The sequence below is a fragment of the Rhinichthys klamathensis genome, unplaced genomic scaffold, assembly GCF_029890125.1.
Source record: "Rhinichthys klamathensis goyatoka isolate OS25496 unplaced genomic scaffold, OSU_Roscu_1.1 h1tg000092l_1, whole genome shotgun sequence".
NCBI classification, from domain to species: domain Eukaryota; kingdom Metazoa; phylum Chordata; class Actinopteri; order Cypriniformes; family Leuciscidae; genus Rhinichthys; species Rhinichthys klamathensis.
This window is the reverse complement of record NW_026606631.1, coordinates 597,984-612,964: the sequence shown is the minus strand read 5'-3', so window position 1 is coordinate 612,964 and position 14,981 is coordinate 597,984. Positions and strand designations below refer to the sequence as shown.

The 14,981-nt window shown below is 39.8% G+C and overlaps 1 protein-coding gene across 2 annotated transcripts in view; it reads right to left on the bottom strand.

Annotated features, from left to right (window-relative positions):
• Positions 1-6,043: 6,043 nt before the first annotated feature.
• Positions 6,044-14,981, bottom strand: part of nup160 (nucleoporin 160) — a 154,566-nt gene continuing 145,628 nt past the window's right edge. For both annotated transcript variants that reach the window (XM_056252058.1, XM_056252059.1), the window contains exons 34-35: positions 8,932-9,027; positions 6,044-6,394 (exon numbers count right to left, since the gene is read on the bottom strand). In XM_056252058.1, the coding sequence (XP_056108033.1) occupies positions 6,311-6,394; positions 8,932-9,027 (180 nt within the window). In that variant the 3' untranslated portion in view covers positions 6,044-6,310. The remainder of the gene's footprint in view (positions 6,395-8,931; positions 9,028-14,981) is intronic.

Sequence of the window (14,981 nt, the reverse complement as noted above, 5' to 3'; positions counted from 1 at the left end):
CTAGAGTATAAGTGTCGACTGTAGACGCAGTGCTAGAGTATAAGTGTTGACTGTAGACGCAGTGCTAGAGTGTAAGTGTTGACTGTAGACGCAGTGCTAGAGTGTAAGTGTTGACTGTAGACGCAGTGCTAGAGTATAAGTGTCGACTGTAGACGCTTGGGTGTCGACCGGAGATTCCCCAGGTAAACTTAAGGCAGGTGCGTAGAGGAAAAACCACCACAATTTGGCTAGCCAATTCAGGAGTCCTCGGAATGTCCCTCTGCCGGTGGACGGGGACGAGGAACTCGTTATCTTCATTCTTCCAGACTGCAGAACCCATTCTGGGGTGCGTTTCCCAAAAGCATCGTTAGCCAACTAACATTGCAAGTTCTGTCGTTACTAAAATAGTCCAACGATTTGGTGTTTACCGAAACCATAGTTTAAACGAACATTCGCAAACTTCTGTGGTCAGAAACATTTAGGTTTCAAAAGCATATGAATGTTATTCCTGCAAGGAAAAGAAATGTTAGTTATGATTATTTAAAAAATCCATCACAATATACATCTGTATCTTCCAATGAAACCAGACGAGAAGATATCTCTTCAGTCACTTTTTGATTGTTTGAATGAAGTTAAAACAATAAAAAAAAGTTGGATGGCTGATAACTCACTTCAATTAAATGACAGTTAAAAGACAGAAGTTTTGGTGTTTGGACGGCCTGAATGTGCTAACATCCTCTCAAGATCCCTTAGTCCTGTGACTATCTCTGTTTTGACCCGGCTCTTAAATTTGATAAACAAATTAATTCAGTTGTAAAATCAGCATTTTTTCAGTTCTGACTGATTGCTAAAATAAAATCTTCCATTCCTTATGAGGATCTGGAAACTGTTATTCAAGCATTTATTCAAACAAGACTGACTAATCCCAAAATACAACTGCAGTAATCCAGTCTTGTTTATGGACTAGTATTACCCGTGTTTTGATTAGTTTGCATTGGCTTCCTATTGAGTTTAGAATTCAGTTTAAGGTATTCTTGTTTGTGTGCAAGTCCCTGGTAGGCTTGGCACCATCCTACCTGGCTGATCTTTCCTATCATCAGACCAATAGGCCTCCAAGTTCTTCGAACACCTTACTGGTGTTGGTACCAACGACGCACTTGAAACTTAATAGTATTACCCACCTCGGTAGACATAGCTCCACACGATGTTGTGCCTAATTTCGACCCCCTGCCGAATTATTACCCCCCTCGTTAAAGTCAGTACCTGATTGCCTAATCCCAACCCCACCCCTAATCCTAACCCCTCCCCCACAACGAATCCTAAACCTACCAATGCTAGGGGGGTAATAATTTGGCGGGGGTCGAAATTCGGCACAAAAACCGGCTCCGATAATAACAAATGCACATGAGCAGCGGCAGAAAGGGGGAGGAGGGCGCCGCAAGAGTTTTTTTATGACAGTGTTGTGAAATATACACCCCACAGCTGTAGGGGGAGCTCGATGAGAAAACATGCGAAAACAAAAGTGAAAATTAGCGAAGAAATAGCTAGAGTTGCCAAGTTCCCCTTTTAGTAGGGAGGTTAAGCCCAAAAAATAGGCCTTTGACTTCAAGTCATGATGCAAAGGTCTCCTTTGGTATGGAAGTACCTTAGGGTCATACAAATAAATTTATCCTAAGACACAAGTGAGATCACACTTTGTATCAGAAATAAACATGTTTTTTCAAAAATGGCCGCCAATGCGCCGAAAATACTCTAGAGCCCATATCTTTGCTTCTGTTATCGCTATAATGACAAATTTGGTGTCAAAGTGTACATTCTTGGGGTCAAGGAATCCAATAAAATTGGTTTCAAGTTTAAAAAAATAATAATTTTCCCCATACCATGACAATTGGGGGTAAATATGCACATTTCACATAAAAATTGTCATCAGAGTGACTTTACTTATCTTTTCGTTCAAAAACTTTAATTTTGTATTTAAGCAGTGCAGCTACTTCTGTACATTACATTTGTCCTAAGTAGCATGAGATTTCGACCAGTCAGGAGTAGCCTATAGCATATCAGTTCCTGCAACAACACATCCCATCTGCACCAGGAGCTGTGACAGCTGTTGAAGGTCAGAGGTGACAGGTTAACACTTTGAGGTTCGTATGACTTTCTCATTAAATAATTTTTTTTTTTTTTATGTTAGATAACTAATAAATAGCTAGCTAGTTGACTATGGAAAAAAAAACCTTAGAGGGAAAACCTCTTTTCTCGAGAATACTGAAGCCAAAAATTATCCTTATAATTTGTATTAATTTAAAACACACTTGCTGCAGCTAGCAGACCTAGGCGAGGCAGCTCGCGCGCCTATTGGATGCTATGCGGCAACTGCTGCAACCTATCGAGGCACTGCTCGTGACGTAAGCACCAATGAGTGGGCGAATGTGCGTGGCTTATGCCTATATAAGCCAGAGCTCGATAAGATGCTCCTTGGTTTTCATCGACTGAAGCGAAACCAGATGGTAGCACAAGCACGGCAGGGTTACGCAACACTCATTCCCTCTTCTAGAGAGAACCGAGGTTACGTTAGTAACCGTGACGTTCTCTTACGAGAGTACTCTCGTGTTGCGTAAGCTAGCTTACGCTACGGGAATCCAATTTAAAACGCCGTGCGTGCTAAATCTACCACAACACTGACCCAAGGGCGAGCGCCCTGAGTTCATATGATATGGGGATATAAAAAGCCGACATTGGGAATGGGTTTAATAAGAATGATATAAGGTAAACGTGGTTACCTTAAATGCATAGAGGGTGCTTAACACGGTATAACAGTCAGGGGAGGCAATAGCCTGCCTGAACTGAAAACTTTGCAGTCCGCGGAACCGAGTCCGGCAGAACTGAGCGGATAAACTAAACTGACAACAGTCTAGCTTGGAGCGCGGGAACTTCCAGGTTATAGAACCCTATAAATGTAGACAGAGAGGCCCAGCCTGCCGCCATACAGATATCGTGAAGGGAAATCCCACTGGACCAGGCCCATGAAGAGGCATGCCTCTAGTGGAATGAGCTCTGACGCCCAGAGGGCAACGAAGGCTCTTAGATGTATAAGCCAGTGAGATAGCGTCCACTTTCCACCTGGAAAGGCTATGTTTCGAGGGAGCTAGACCTTTAGATCGGCCACCAAACGAAACAAATAGCTGTCCTGACCGTCTGAAAGCAGCCGAACGTTCCAAGGGCCCTAACCAGGCAAAGGAGATTCACGTCAGACTCGCTGTCAGATCCGAAGAGAGAATGTCAGATTGAAGAGGCGGTGGTACCAGTACCAGTCGGTCGCCTTCCAAGGTTTCAGAGCTGCGACGCATTTCTGATTGACCCTGAGGCGAAACAGATCGGAGGCTCAAGCTTGAGACGGCACTCGTGCTTTCAGCCACCACTGCAGTGGGCGCATGCGAAGCAGACCCAGCTGGAGTACTGATGATGATGAGGCCATGAGGCCCAGCATCTTCTGAAATCTCTTGAGCGGGACTATAGTGCCGCAATGTTCAGTATGTGCTCTGGCGATAGTCGCGCTGTCATTGACAGCGAGTTCAGCTCTGTGCCCAGAAAGGATATTTCCTGGCTCTTCGCCCAATTGACTGTGAGACCAAGATTCTCGAGGTGTTCGAGTAATATGGTCCTGTGTTCTATGAGCTCTGAATGAGATCGAGCTAGAATCAGCCAATCGTCCAAATAGTTCAAAGCTGGCATTCCCTGAAGTTTCAGGGGCGCGAGAGCCGCGTCCATGTACATCATAATATACAGGATGCCAGGGACAGGCCGAACGGTAGGACTGTGTATTGATATGCCTGGCCCTCGAAGGTGAATCTCAAAAATCGCCTGTGACGAGAGAATGTCAGACTCGCTGTCAGATCCACAGAGACTTGTGCTCTGAAAGGAGTGGCAAGTACTTTGGGGACATAATCATGTCTTGGTTTGAGGATGACCTTGGAGTCATTAGGCCCAAACTCAAGGCACGACGCACTAACAGAAAGTGCGTGTAAGTCACCCACCAGCTTGACTGAGGCGATAGCCACCAGAAAGGCGGTTTTCAATGAGAGATACTTAAGGTCCACAGACTGTAGAGGTTCGAAAGGGGCACCCTTCATGGCCTCCAGGACCAAGGAAAGGTCCGAGGGGGGGCGAGGAGGGTTCATCCTTCTAGCTCCCCTGAGGAAGCGGACTACAAGGTCGTTCCTACCCAGTGACTGGCCATGCGAATGTTTGACAAACGCAGCAATAGCCGCCACATATACCTTGAGCATGGATGGTGATCTACCCTTATCCAAGAGCTCCTGTAGGAAGGAGAGAACCTCCGACACCCCACAATCTTGTGGATCCAGGTTGCGAGCTGAGCACCAACCTGAGAACACTGACCACTTGGAACCATAAAGCCATCTAGTAGAGGGCGCTCTAGCTTGCGTAATCGTGTTTAACACTCCGTCGGGGAGACTGATGGGTACCCGTTGATGGCCCACACATGCAGAGCCCAAAGCTCGGGTCGTGGGTGCCAAATCGTACCCCCGGCCTGTGAGAGGAGATCTCTCCTCAATGGGACAGGCCACGGAGGCAAGCTCTGAAGCTGCATCAGCTCCAGAAACCAAACTTGGTTCGGCCAGAACGGAGCTACTAGAAGTACACAGGAACCGTTCTCCCTTATAGGCTTGATTACCTGTGGTAACAGCATGATCAGAGGGAAAGCATAGAGAGGGCGGCTGGGCCAGTGATGGGCAGCCCAGCCGCCAGTGATGGGCTGGGCCAGTGATGGGTGCTGAACCCATACAAGGATGCGTTCTGCCAGTGCATGAAGGTTCCGTGATCTCAGACTGCCCTGGCGATTTATGTAGGAAACCACCGACATGTTGTCCGTGCGGACAAGGACATGGTGGCCCTTTAGAAGGGGAAGGAAGAACCGCAAGGCGTTCTCGACCGCCTTCATCTCTAGACAGTTTATGTGCAAGCTCTTTTCTTGGCTTGACCACAGGCCAAAAGTCGGTCTGCCCTCATAGAGGGCGCCCCAGCCCGAATTAGAGGCGTCTGTCGAAACCACTATCAGTTTAGAGATTACTCCCAGGTTTACACCTGTCTGATACCAGTCGACCGCCTTCCAGGGCTCCAGAGCTGTGACACAGTTCTGAGTTACCTTGAGACGTAAACGACCGGATGCCCATGCTCGACGCAGGACCCACGTCTTCAGCCAGTGCTGTAAAGGGCGCATGCGAAGCAGACCTAAACGAAGAAATTATTAAGTTGTGAATGGACTGTGTTTGGCATGCGTTTTTTAATAAAAAATGGCATACTTCACCTCCAATTGTCATGTTAAGGACAACATTATTGTTTTTTAGTCTTGGAACCTATTTTATTGGACTCCTTGACCACAAAAATGTACCCGTTGATACCAAATTTGTCATTATAGCTATGACAGAAGCAAAGATATGGGCCTCTCAAGTATGGTCGGCGGCCATTTTTAAAAAATGTGTGTATATAAGATACAAAATGTGATCTCACTTGTGTCTTAGGATAAATTTATTTCTATGGCCCTAAGGTACTTCCATACCAAAGGGGACCTTTGCATCATGACTTGAAGTCAAAAGTCACTTAACCTCCCTACTATTTAATGAATAAATGTTTACACATGCATGTCAAATAGACAGAGCGAATTAAAATGTGTAATAATTCTAATCTCTTCCCCCAATTACAACAGCACCATAAACTTCAGTGTGTGTTGCTGCCGGTTGCAGGAATATTAACTTTTATTTTTAATTTAAAGACATGCATAGTTTGTTCAGTATACCACTGTTAATAATAATAATAATAATAATAATAATAATAATGTTTGTTTTTCCCTGCAAAATCAGAAACATACTGAACAATGACTTCAAACAGAGGTACGTACTGAACTAGCATTTTTGTGTCCATTTAGACCCATACATTTGTATATATGTATATTCAACGAGTGGTTTTTGCAGCTTGTTTTCAAAATAGGCTCCCTTTGGACTGAAAAAAAACTAATGAAGTTATAAAGTAAAGACATTACACATCTTAATTAAACAAAACTGTTTTATTACATTCCTAATTCAAATCACACCAGTTAAGTCGAGAGAACAACATACAAAGTTTAAGATGTTTTTAACAGTGTCTTTATAAAAATACACATTTTATCTTATCAAGAGACTGAACTGACACATCAAATCATTGATGGAGTTAATATGTTTTCCATACATTGTTAGCATGGGAAATCAAACAACTACACGCCACCAACAAACTTCATTTTCATCAACATTACTCATACTAAGGAGATTGTGAGCGGCGGTTAACGGGCCATAAGTCTGTGTCTGCTGCTCTGATCCACCAGTCTGTGATATTCTGATAGTTTATCTTTCAGATTCTTGTACATCTGTAGACAGAGAAGCCAGAGATTAATTACATACAGTACTCAGCAGATTTTCATCAAATTGCTTACTCACCTTTAGTTGAATTTCCATTCATCATTTTATGAAGTTTTATGTATATATATATATATATATTTTTTTTTTTTACAGATAAATCTCATTTGCAACCAATAAGCCAGATCGCTGGAATATTTTATTTGTATAGGGTCCCAAAGAGAGTATTTATTCTAAATAGAGATGATTTTATGAGGAATCTGTTGGGCTGGACATACTGGATTCGCAAAACACTCCAAATGTCAGACCGGTGACACTAGGAGTGGCTTCTGAGGTTTAAGACCTGAATGTTTTTTAAGTACCTTTCCCAAAAAGTTAAGCCTGGATTTTTTCCCCACAGTGAAATCACTACAATTTAATCATCACTCTTTACTTTTAGTTAAGAGTGTGTTTGGACAAGCGCAGCCCTCTGTGGAGAACCGAGCGTTAATTACTCTCGCATGATTTTTGTTGCGATTTCCTGGGAAATCCGAAATGGTGCAACTGACCCAAATGTCAACAAATAGGTTACTCAATGAAAGCTCATTTAAATGACAGCAGACCTAATGTTGCAGAATATCTACATTATGTGCTACACTAAGCCTAATTTATAAATCAGGGATGAAAAATTACTGTTTAATGTAATTGTAACAATTTACATTCTAACAATTTGACTAATCTGAAATGAAGCACTTTACAGATCATTAATTTATTAAATACACTTTAATGCTTAAAAACATAATTCAGATGATCTCCCTACACCGGAGTCCTGGATATGGGCACATGAACTACTAATATTTGATATAATGGTTGGAAAATTATTTACATTTGTGAATTGCAGTGCAGGGATCAATGGCTTGGATGGACTACAGATCAAATAGCTAAGGATATATATTTTTTTTAATTGTCAAATAATGTTTATTGCATATATTATTTTATTTACACCTTTGATGTTTTTAAAACTTAAGTCACCTTCATCTCTGATTATGGCGCATGCAATAACAAAACTCAAAACTTTTGTCTACCTGATGGGGACACTTAATATTCAATAATATATTATTGATCTGACTGTAGTAGTCACTGTACCGACGCTGTTGTATGAGAACTGAACTGGACGATGACAATTTTTTTGTAGAGCTGCTTTATAGATTAAATAAACTAGTTTAATAATTGATCTTTTACAACGGAACTGAACCAACACTGAACTGACTTTAGCTGAACAACAGCCAAAATGTATAATTTTCCTGTTTATCACTGTAAAGCTGCTGGGAAATAATCTGTATTGTAGAAAGGTGACTTGACTTGATGTACTTACATTTTGTTAATGCAGGAATGGTTTAGATCGCAGTCTATGTTAAACGGGTCAAGCACAGAATGAAATTAATGCTGCTGTCAGATGAGTCAGGTGTTTTGTGTGTCCGGGTTTAACAAACAAGAACCGTGCAGAACTTTGCCCTACACTCTGACAACTTTTTTATGCAAACTGCACAGGTAGTTTTTTCTGCAAGGTAGTTTTTGCATTAACTTCTAAATTTAATTATATGTTTTTACTCCAATTCGTTGTTGAAATATAATCATTTACACACTGGCTGTCATTTTCATGACAGATATTTTAAATCATCAAGACATCACTAACAGGTTAAGTAAAATATAATGAATATATAGGCTAATATAGTGCATATACTGACTAACAAGCTGTGGACACTGAATGACTTGAGGCTCTACATGGAATATTGTCACAAGCTGTTTTACTGATGTCTTTCCGCCATTGAAACACTGAGCGATTACACGAGATCTAATACGTTTCAGTAAGTTGTACTGTATCTTTCAACATACCTTCAGAAGTTCATCATGTTTATTAGGAAGAGATGATCACGCTGCTGTTTAAACTGAGGCGCCTACATAGTGATCTGTCACGCCACATTAAAGACCATCAAAATGGCATTTATTGTTTAAATTTCGTGATAAAATGGACATCATTTGAAAAATGACACCGTTTCTTATGGAAAGTAACAAAACCCAGAGCTTACTGTGGTTATTGGTGGTGGTTAGGCTACAACACTATATTCGTCTTGTACACTTAAGACACGGAAATTTGCGGGACGTATACGTTTATGGTTTCACCCTTAATTGCTATTTAATCAAATTTCAAGGAAGAAAAATTAGTTTTGTGACCTAAGGTAAAGTGAGGTCAAGCTCAACAACGGGCCAGGGCTGGCCGGGGCAGGGGGCGTTCGGTACAACATGAGAGTATAGCGATACATACTGTGGGTGGTATATCACGGTTTTTCGGTTTGGTTTGAATACCGTTACACCCCCATTGTATATAAAAATTTTGTGATAAACAGTTTCTATACCTATAATCAACAACTTATCATCAATAGTTTTATATTTATTCCATCATTTCTGAATCACCTACTAACCCATCTAAATAGATGAGAACAGCAGTTTCTAAACTTAAACAAGAAATCAACATCTCAGACATTATGATAAATGAACAATGTTTCACCTTTTCATTGATCTGACTTTCACTGAGGTTTCTCAAGAGCTGGTCGATAGATGTATAAGGGAGCCACACCAGAGATGCTGTAGCTGAAAGCGGCCGCTGGGAGGAAATCAAAAGACAAGAAGAAACACAATATAAGCATTACTGTGCTAAAGTTAATCACATAGCTTTGTCAAATTTGGACAAATTTGCATACATTCCTTTTGCAAAGAATGCAATAATCCAGTGAGATATATATATACACATGAGAATTGCATTTCACAAGTCTCCATTAATGCAGGGTTTATCAAACCATTCCTAAAAGCCCCAAACACAGTACAATCCGCTCGGGATGTAACACATACCGTTTCTGTGTCCGATCCTCTACCAGTCCCAATTGGGAATACTCTCTCAACAGCACTACTTTTTTATAGTTAAAAAAAAAATAATAAAAAAATAAAATAAAACTACGCTTTTAGTATCCCATATGAATATCGCCCTGGACACACTCACGGGGTTTCCATTACAGATTTGCGCAAAACGTTTGCGATGTTTTCTAAATGTCGATAAAAAACTATTGCGAAATGACGTGTTTCCATTAACCGATGTCATTCCAAATATCATGGCAATGGATGTTAGTAGGTTTAAGTATATCGCAGCCACCGCACTAGCCATTATTTTTAATCGAATGAGACGTGAGAATGAGCGTGTTATAATGGCAAGGAAAGCACCTTATACTTGTGAGCGGCCACGTATGAGGCGTTTCTGGGTGTTTCTCCCTCAAGCTCTTAAATTGTAGCATTTCTTTGTTGTTTAAAATCCAGTATTCCCGTAATTCGTTTGTCTTTTTTGTCTCATCTTCGGTCCAAACATACTGCGCACTCTTTAAAGAATGATCGACTTTTACGCACGCCAGGTGACCTGTAGATAGAATAAAAACATTCCTGTTTCCATTGCAGGTTTGCAAAATATTCCTTTTTCGAATTGGCTGGAAAAAAAAACACCTAATGCAAAATATTTTTTTTGCAATATATGGAAGTTTTTGCTAAATTGATTCCACTGGGCGCATTTTCAATTTGAAATGTCAATTTGAAGGATAATTTGACAGACTGATAAAAAGACAGACTGGTATAACACAAGGACAACAGCTGGTATGCTCCTCGTGGAGATCTGATCTCACCATCAGAGTCAATCTGTGATTAAATGAAGAAACAAAAAACTGAGACTGCCGCAACTCTTCTGGATTTAGTCAGTCTCCAAGTCCAACTAAGCAAAGTAGTTTTCTTTCTATTTTTTTTTTTAAATATTGGGCATAGAAACCAAAATAATATGAATTAAATTAGTTGGCTTATTAAACAGATATTTTCATACCTAATACACGTCATCAGCATCACTGAACGCGGATTGACAACAGACCCCGGAAGAGAATACAATGCTGAATAAAGTCGTAGTTTTTGTTATTTTTGGACCAAAATGTATTTTCGATGCTTCAAAACATTCTAACTAACCCACTGATGTCACATGGACTACTTTGATGATGTCTTTATTTCCTTTCTGGACAAGGACAGTAAACCGTACATACATTTTCAATGGAGGGACAGAAAGCTCTCGGACTAAATCTAAAATATCTTAAACTGTGTTCCGAAGATGAACAGAGGTCTTACGGGCTTGGGACGACATGAGGGTGAGTCATTAATGACATAATTTTCATTTTTGGGTGAACTAACCCTTTAACGTTAGTAATATGCTACTCATTTTACTTTCTTTGCTATTGCCATATCCGACCGAACTACAAACTGCTCGACAAGCTCACGCTCAATCCACTCTGCGTTTCGTTTATCTGCTTGCCCACAGCAGCTATATAGGTTGTAAATATCAAATTTGTTTAACATTCTATTAATTCAATACATTTACTTCATAGACATCCTTCTCTGTAATATTCAACAATAAAATTGATCTGTCTGCTTTGACACCATTATATGAGAACTGAACCGAGCTGGACGATGACATCACTGTTTTCTCCAGAGCGGCTGTATGGATAAATTAACTAAATGAATAAGACAGGGTTCCCACACATTGGTTAAAAGGGGTGGTTCAGAATTTTGGACATCGGGCCTTATTTCAAAGTTAGCCTTAGTGTTATTTATCAGTGGAGACAGTTTTCAAAAATGATCATTCAGTTCCAGTTGCATAGTTCGCCGGTGCTAGGCTAGCGCGAGTCAACGGTAATTGCTAGCCTGCCATTAAAAACAGTTTTACCCACTCCACAGTACACCAAAAGCAAATAAATTATTACGCCAGACTATCGATGTAAATGTCTGTTGAGAGAATAATGTTAGAAATCAAACTACCCTTTCATTGCATTGCAATAGTTATACTTTGTTCCCTGTATTTATCATCACAGTCAAGAGCAGCGGCAGAGTGATATTAAGTTACCTAGGCAACCGAGAGAGGTAGAGAGAGAGAGAGGTAGTGCAGGTAGTCCCGACTCCCGACTTCTGTTCTGTGTTTACTTTTCGGTGCAGTACTACTAACCGGAGCAAAGTAAAATTCCGCCGCTGCTGAGAAACTAGTTCCTGTAAATGTATTGCGATCATTGAGATGCGAGTAGTTTGATTTTTAACATTATTCTCTTAACAGACATTTACATCGATAGTCTGGGGTTATAATTTATTTGCTTTTGGAGAACTGTGGAGTGGGTAAAACTGTTTTTAATGGCAGGCTAGCAGTTACCGTTGACTCGCGCTAGCCTAGCACCGGCGAACTATGCAACTGGAACGACTGGATGCAAATGTTTGAAAACTGTCTCCACTGATAAATAACACTAAGGCTATCTTGGAAATAAGGCCCTATATCCAAAATCCTGAACCACCCCTTTAACTTCAAATTCAAGGACCTTTCAAGGACTTTCCAGGTCCAATACCCTTAAATTCAAGGACTTAATGTAGGGACACATTTCAAGTGAGAGTAAGGTTACATCGTGTACCTTGTAAGACACATTGTTACAGTTTTCATGTGTCAAACAACTATGCAAAAAAGCATTGTTTTTTTGGCCATATGACAGATCTGATATTCTATTTGTCGTATTTCTGTTTTGCATAAAATTGAAGAATATTCGTATATTCACTTTTGCATGGATTTTACAGACCTGCAAACTCCTCGGAGTAAAAAAGGTGACAGTGTCGGGGGTGGGGGGCTTTGGGTACCCGGCTAACGATAAGCTAACGTTACAGGGATATTCCACCATTTGGGGAATTAAGCTCATTCTCCACCTCCCCTCGAGTAACAATTGTTTTTTACCGTTTTGGAAACCATTCAGCCGATCTCCGGGTCTGGCGGTAGCTTAACGTAATTTATAGGTATGACGACAATACTAGGGGTGGAACGGTACACAGAAGTCACGGTTCGGTTCATACCTTGGTTCAGACATCAAGGTTCGGTACGATGGAGTGAAAAGCAAAACAAAAATATAGAAGGCATTTTTATAAATGTCTTAAGCCTTGAATTTTTATTAATAAAGGCTTAGAACCAGTTTATTTGTAGTGCACTGACAATAGTTTTATACAATTAGTTTATTAATTAAATTAATAAAAAGACAAAAAGACCTTGAGATATGTTTGGTAATTGTACCTGAATGAATTTAAAATTAATTTGCTATATTTCAGATCAATATATTTGTTTTCCTTAATTTTAATTAACCCTAACTTTATTCTCATCTGAGTTATAAATAAATGATTTCCGTATAAAATAATACTACCATCAAAAACATCTTTTTTAATCAATGTAGAATGTGCAACTTAAAAATAAACCGATTAGAGCTCTGTTTGAGGACAATAAATAAAAACCAATGCGATTTGATGAATGTCCAAAAAATGGAATGGGGTTGGATAAATATGTTTTGCTTTTAAAACTGTGTGTGTGTTTTTGGTTGGGTGACAGTTGTAGGTTACAGTTTGACAAGAGTTTATAGTTTGACAAAAGCACAATGTTGTATTTTATTGTGAGTGTACACAAATAAGTAAACACCTTGCAGTTTGAATGATGTCCTGTATTAACAAAATTAAGGAGTAAGTTTTTATGTTTCCACTGTTCGATCGCACCCGCGCCTTTCACACTCACTCTAACACACACTCCAGCGTTGCAATCTTGACATCGCAGCCTGTTCATTATGCTGCGTTCACACCAAACGTGAATAGAGCGAAATTTATTGCTATCTAGAGTTTTATTTATTTTTATACCGTGTATTCTCTGTGCAAATTCGTCCACCGAACCGTGACGCCCGTACCGTTTCGGTTCAATACGAATAACTTACATGTACCGTTCCACCCCTAGACAATACAATATTATTGTAAATTATATCACATAAAAAGCGGTAGCTAACGTCAATTGAATCAAGCAAATAGCTTTTGTTTTTGCTCCAAAAAGCTTGACTTATAACGTGTAGGAATCTTTTGTGAAATTCGAGGTGAGTTTCCATCAGACTCGCGTGGTGTCTCATCCAATGGCGAGCTCAGTAGACGCTGTGTGCTTCAAGATTCTGACGCAAGTGCTAAGATTCCGATTGGCCAAGAGAAAAAGTGCTAAGATTCCGATTGGCCCAGAGAAATGTCAATTATAAGAATTATCCAATAATGTTTCACAATTCTAGCCTGCATGGCATGCAGATGAAGGGCAGCCTAAACCCCCCACACAAAAAAAAACGCTTCTACGCGAGTCACGTAAATGACCCGATTGTCGCCGAAAAGCGACAAGTTTGCAGGTCTGTTTTATTGAAAAGAGCTTAGACTCATGTGACCAGAAGTTTTAAAGGTGCACTGTGTAAATTTTAGCAGCATCTAGTGGTGAGGTTGCCAATTGCAACCAACAGAAGATACAGTGGACGACAGGAAAATATTTCGTCATCTGAGATTGTTTACTTAATTATTCAGTAAAATTATATGTTATTGCTAATATTATTGTTACTTGTTCATCATTGTGCCAGTGTTTCTCGCTGACTAGCTTCTTTGCACGAAGAACAACAGTGACAACAGTAGAGTCAGAGCACTATAGTTCTTCACGCGCACAGTAACTGAAATTTAAAACTGTTAAAAGAAAAGGCTCAATAAACGATTGCATAGATAGATACTGTGTACACTACGCATCAATATGTCTTTCCTTTGTGCTTTGAACTTTTCAATGCGGACTCGACGCGCTGTGACTCCGTGTTGCTTCAAGCACATCATTCTGCGCTCGGGATGCGCATAAGCGATGTGTGCCGCACTGTATTGGAGTCTTTCATAATCATATATCATACTACTTTTGCGCAATGAAAGATTATTAATAGCCTTTCTTGTTCTGTCCTATCTATCATATGTTGCTGCCTCATTAAACAGCTGTGCTATACATTTAAAACATGTCTCAATTTTATAGTAGCCTAAGGCTATATATATAATAATTTATCTTTTTGATTTTTGTTATCTTGTTTTTCATGAATGTATTTTACAACAATACAAAGAGCAATTTGTAACGTTTGAACAGATTTAGTGTTACACTTATTGTCTCTTATTTGTTTCCCTAATTTTTTTTTCACTAAATGTTCAGATTTTATACAATTATTGTGCACTCGTGATTTTTCTAGCAATTCAACATTACATTACATAAAATAATTGGGCAACATATTATCACAAATGTTTTATGTTTATTGAACACAATGTACAAGCCCTATTCGGACGTTAATTGTTTCTCATGTGGACGTCTGTAAAAATAAATTTGCATCATGCATGGGCACCTCAGTGATAAAACTCATGCATTCGGATGGCGATTTATTGACGGCGATTTATTGACGGCGGAGGAGCAGGTTTTGTGAGTCCACGAAAGCGCTGCTTGCGGGATCAGTCACATGATTGTCTGCTGTAAATAAAATGTCATATGCTTAGAATAATACGAATAATAAATTCGTATTTAATTAAATAAAATAATGTTCTATTTAGCATTTAATTATTTAATTCTCATTTATAAAAATAGGAAGCTAGACACGCGTATGCCATATTCGAAATGGTTCTTATATTCTTGCATTTTCCCAAAAGGATGTAATA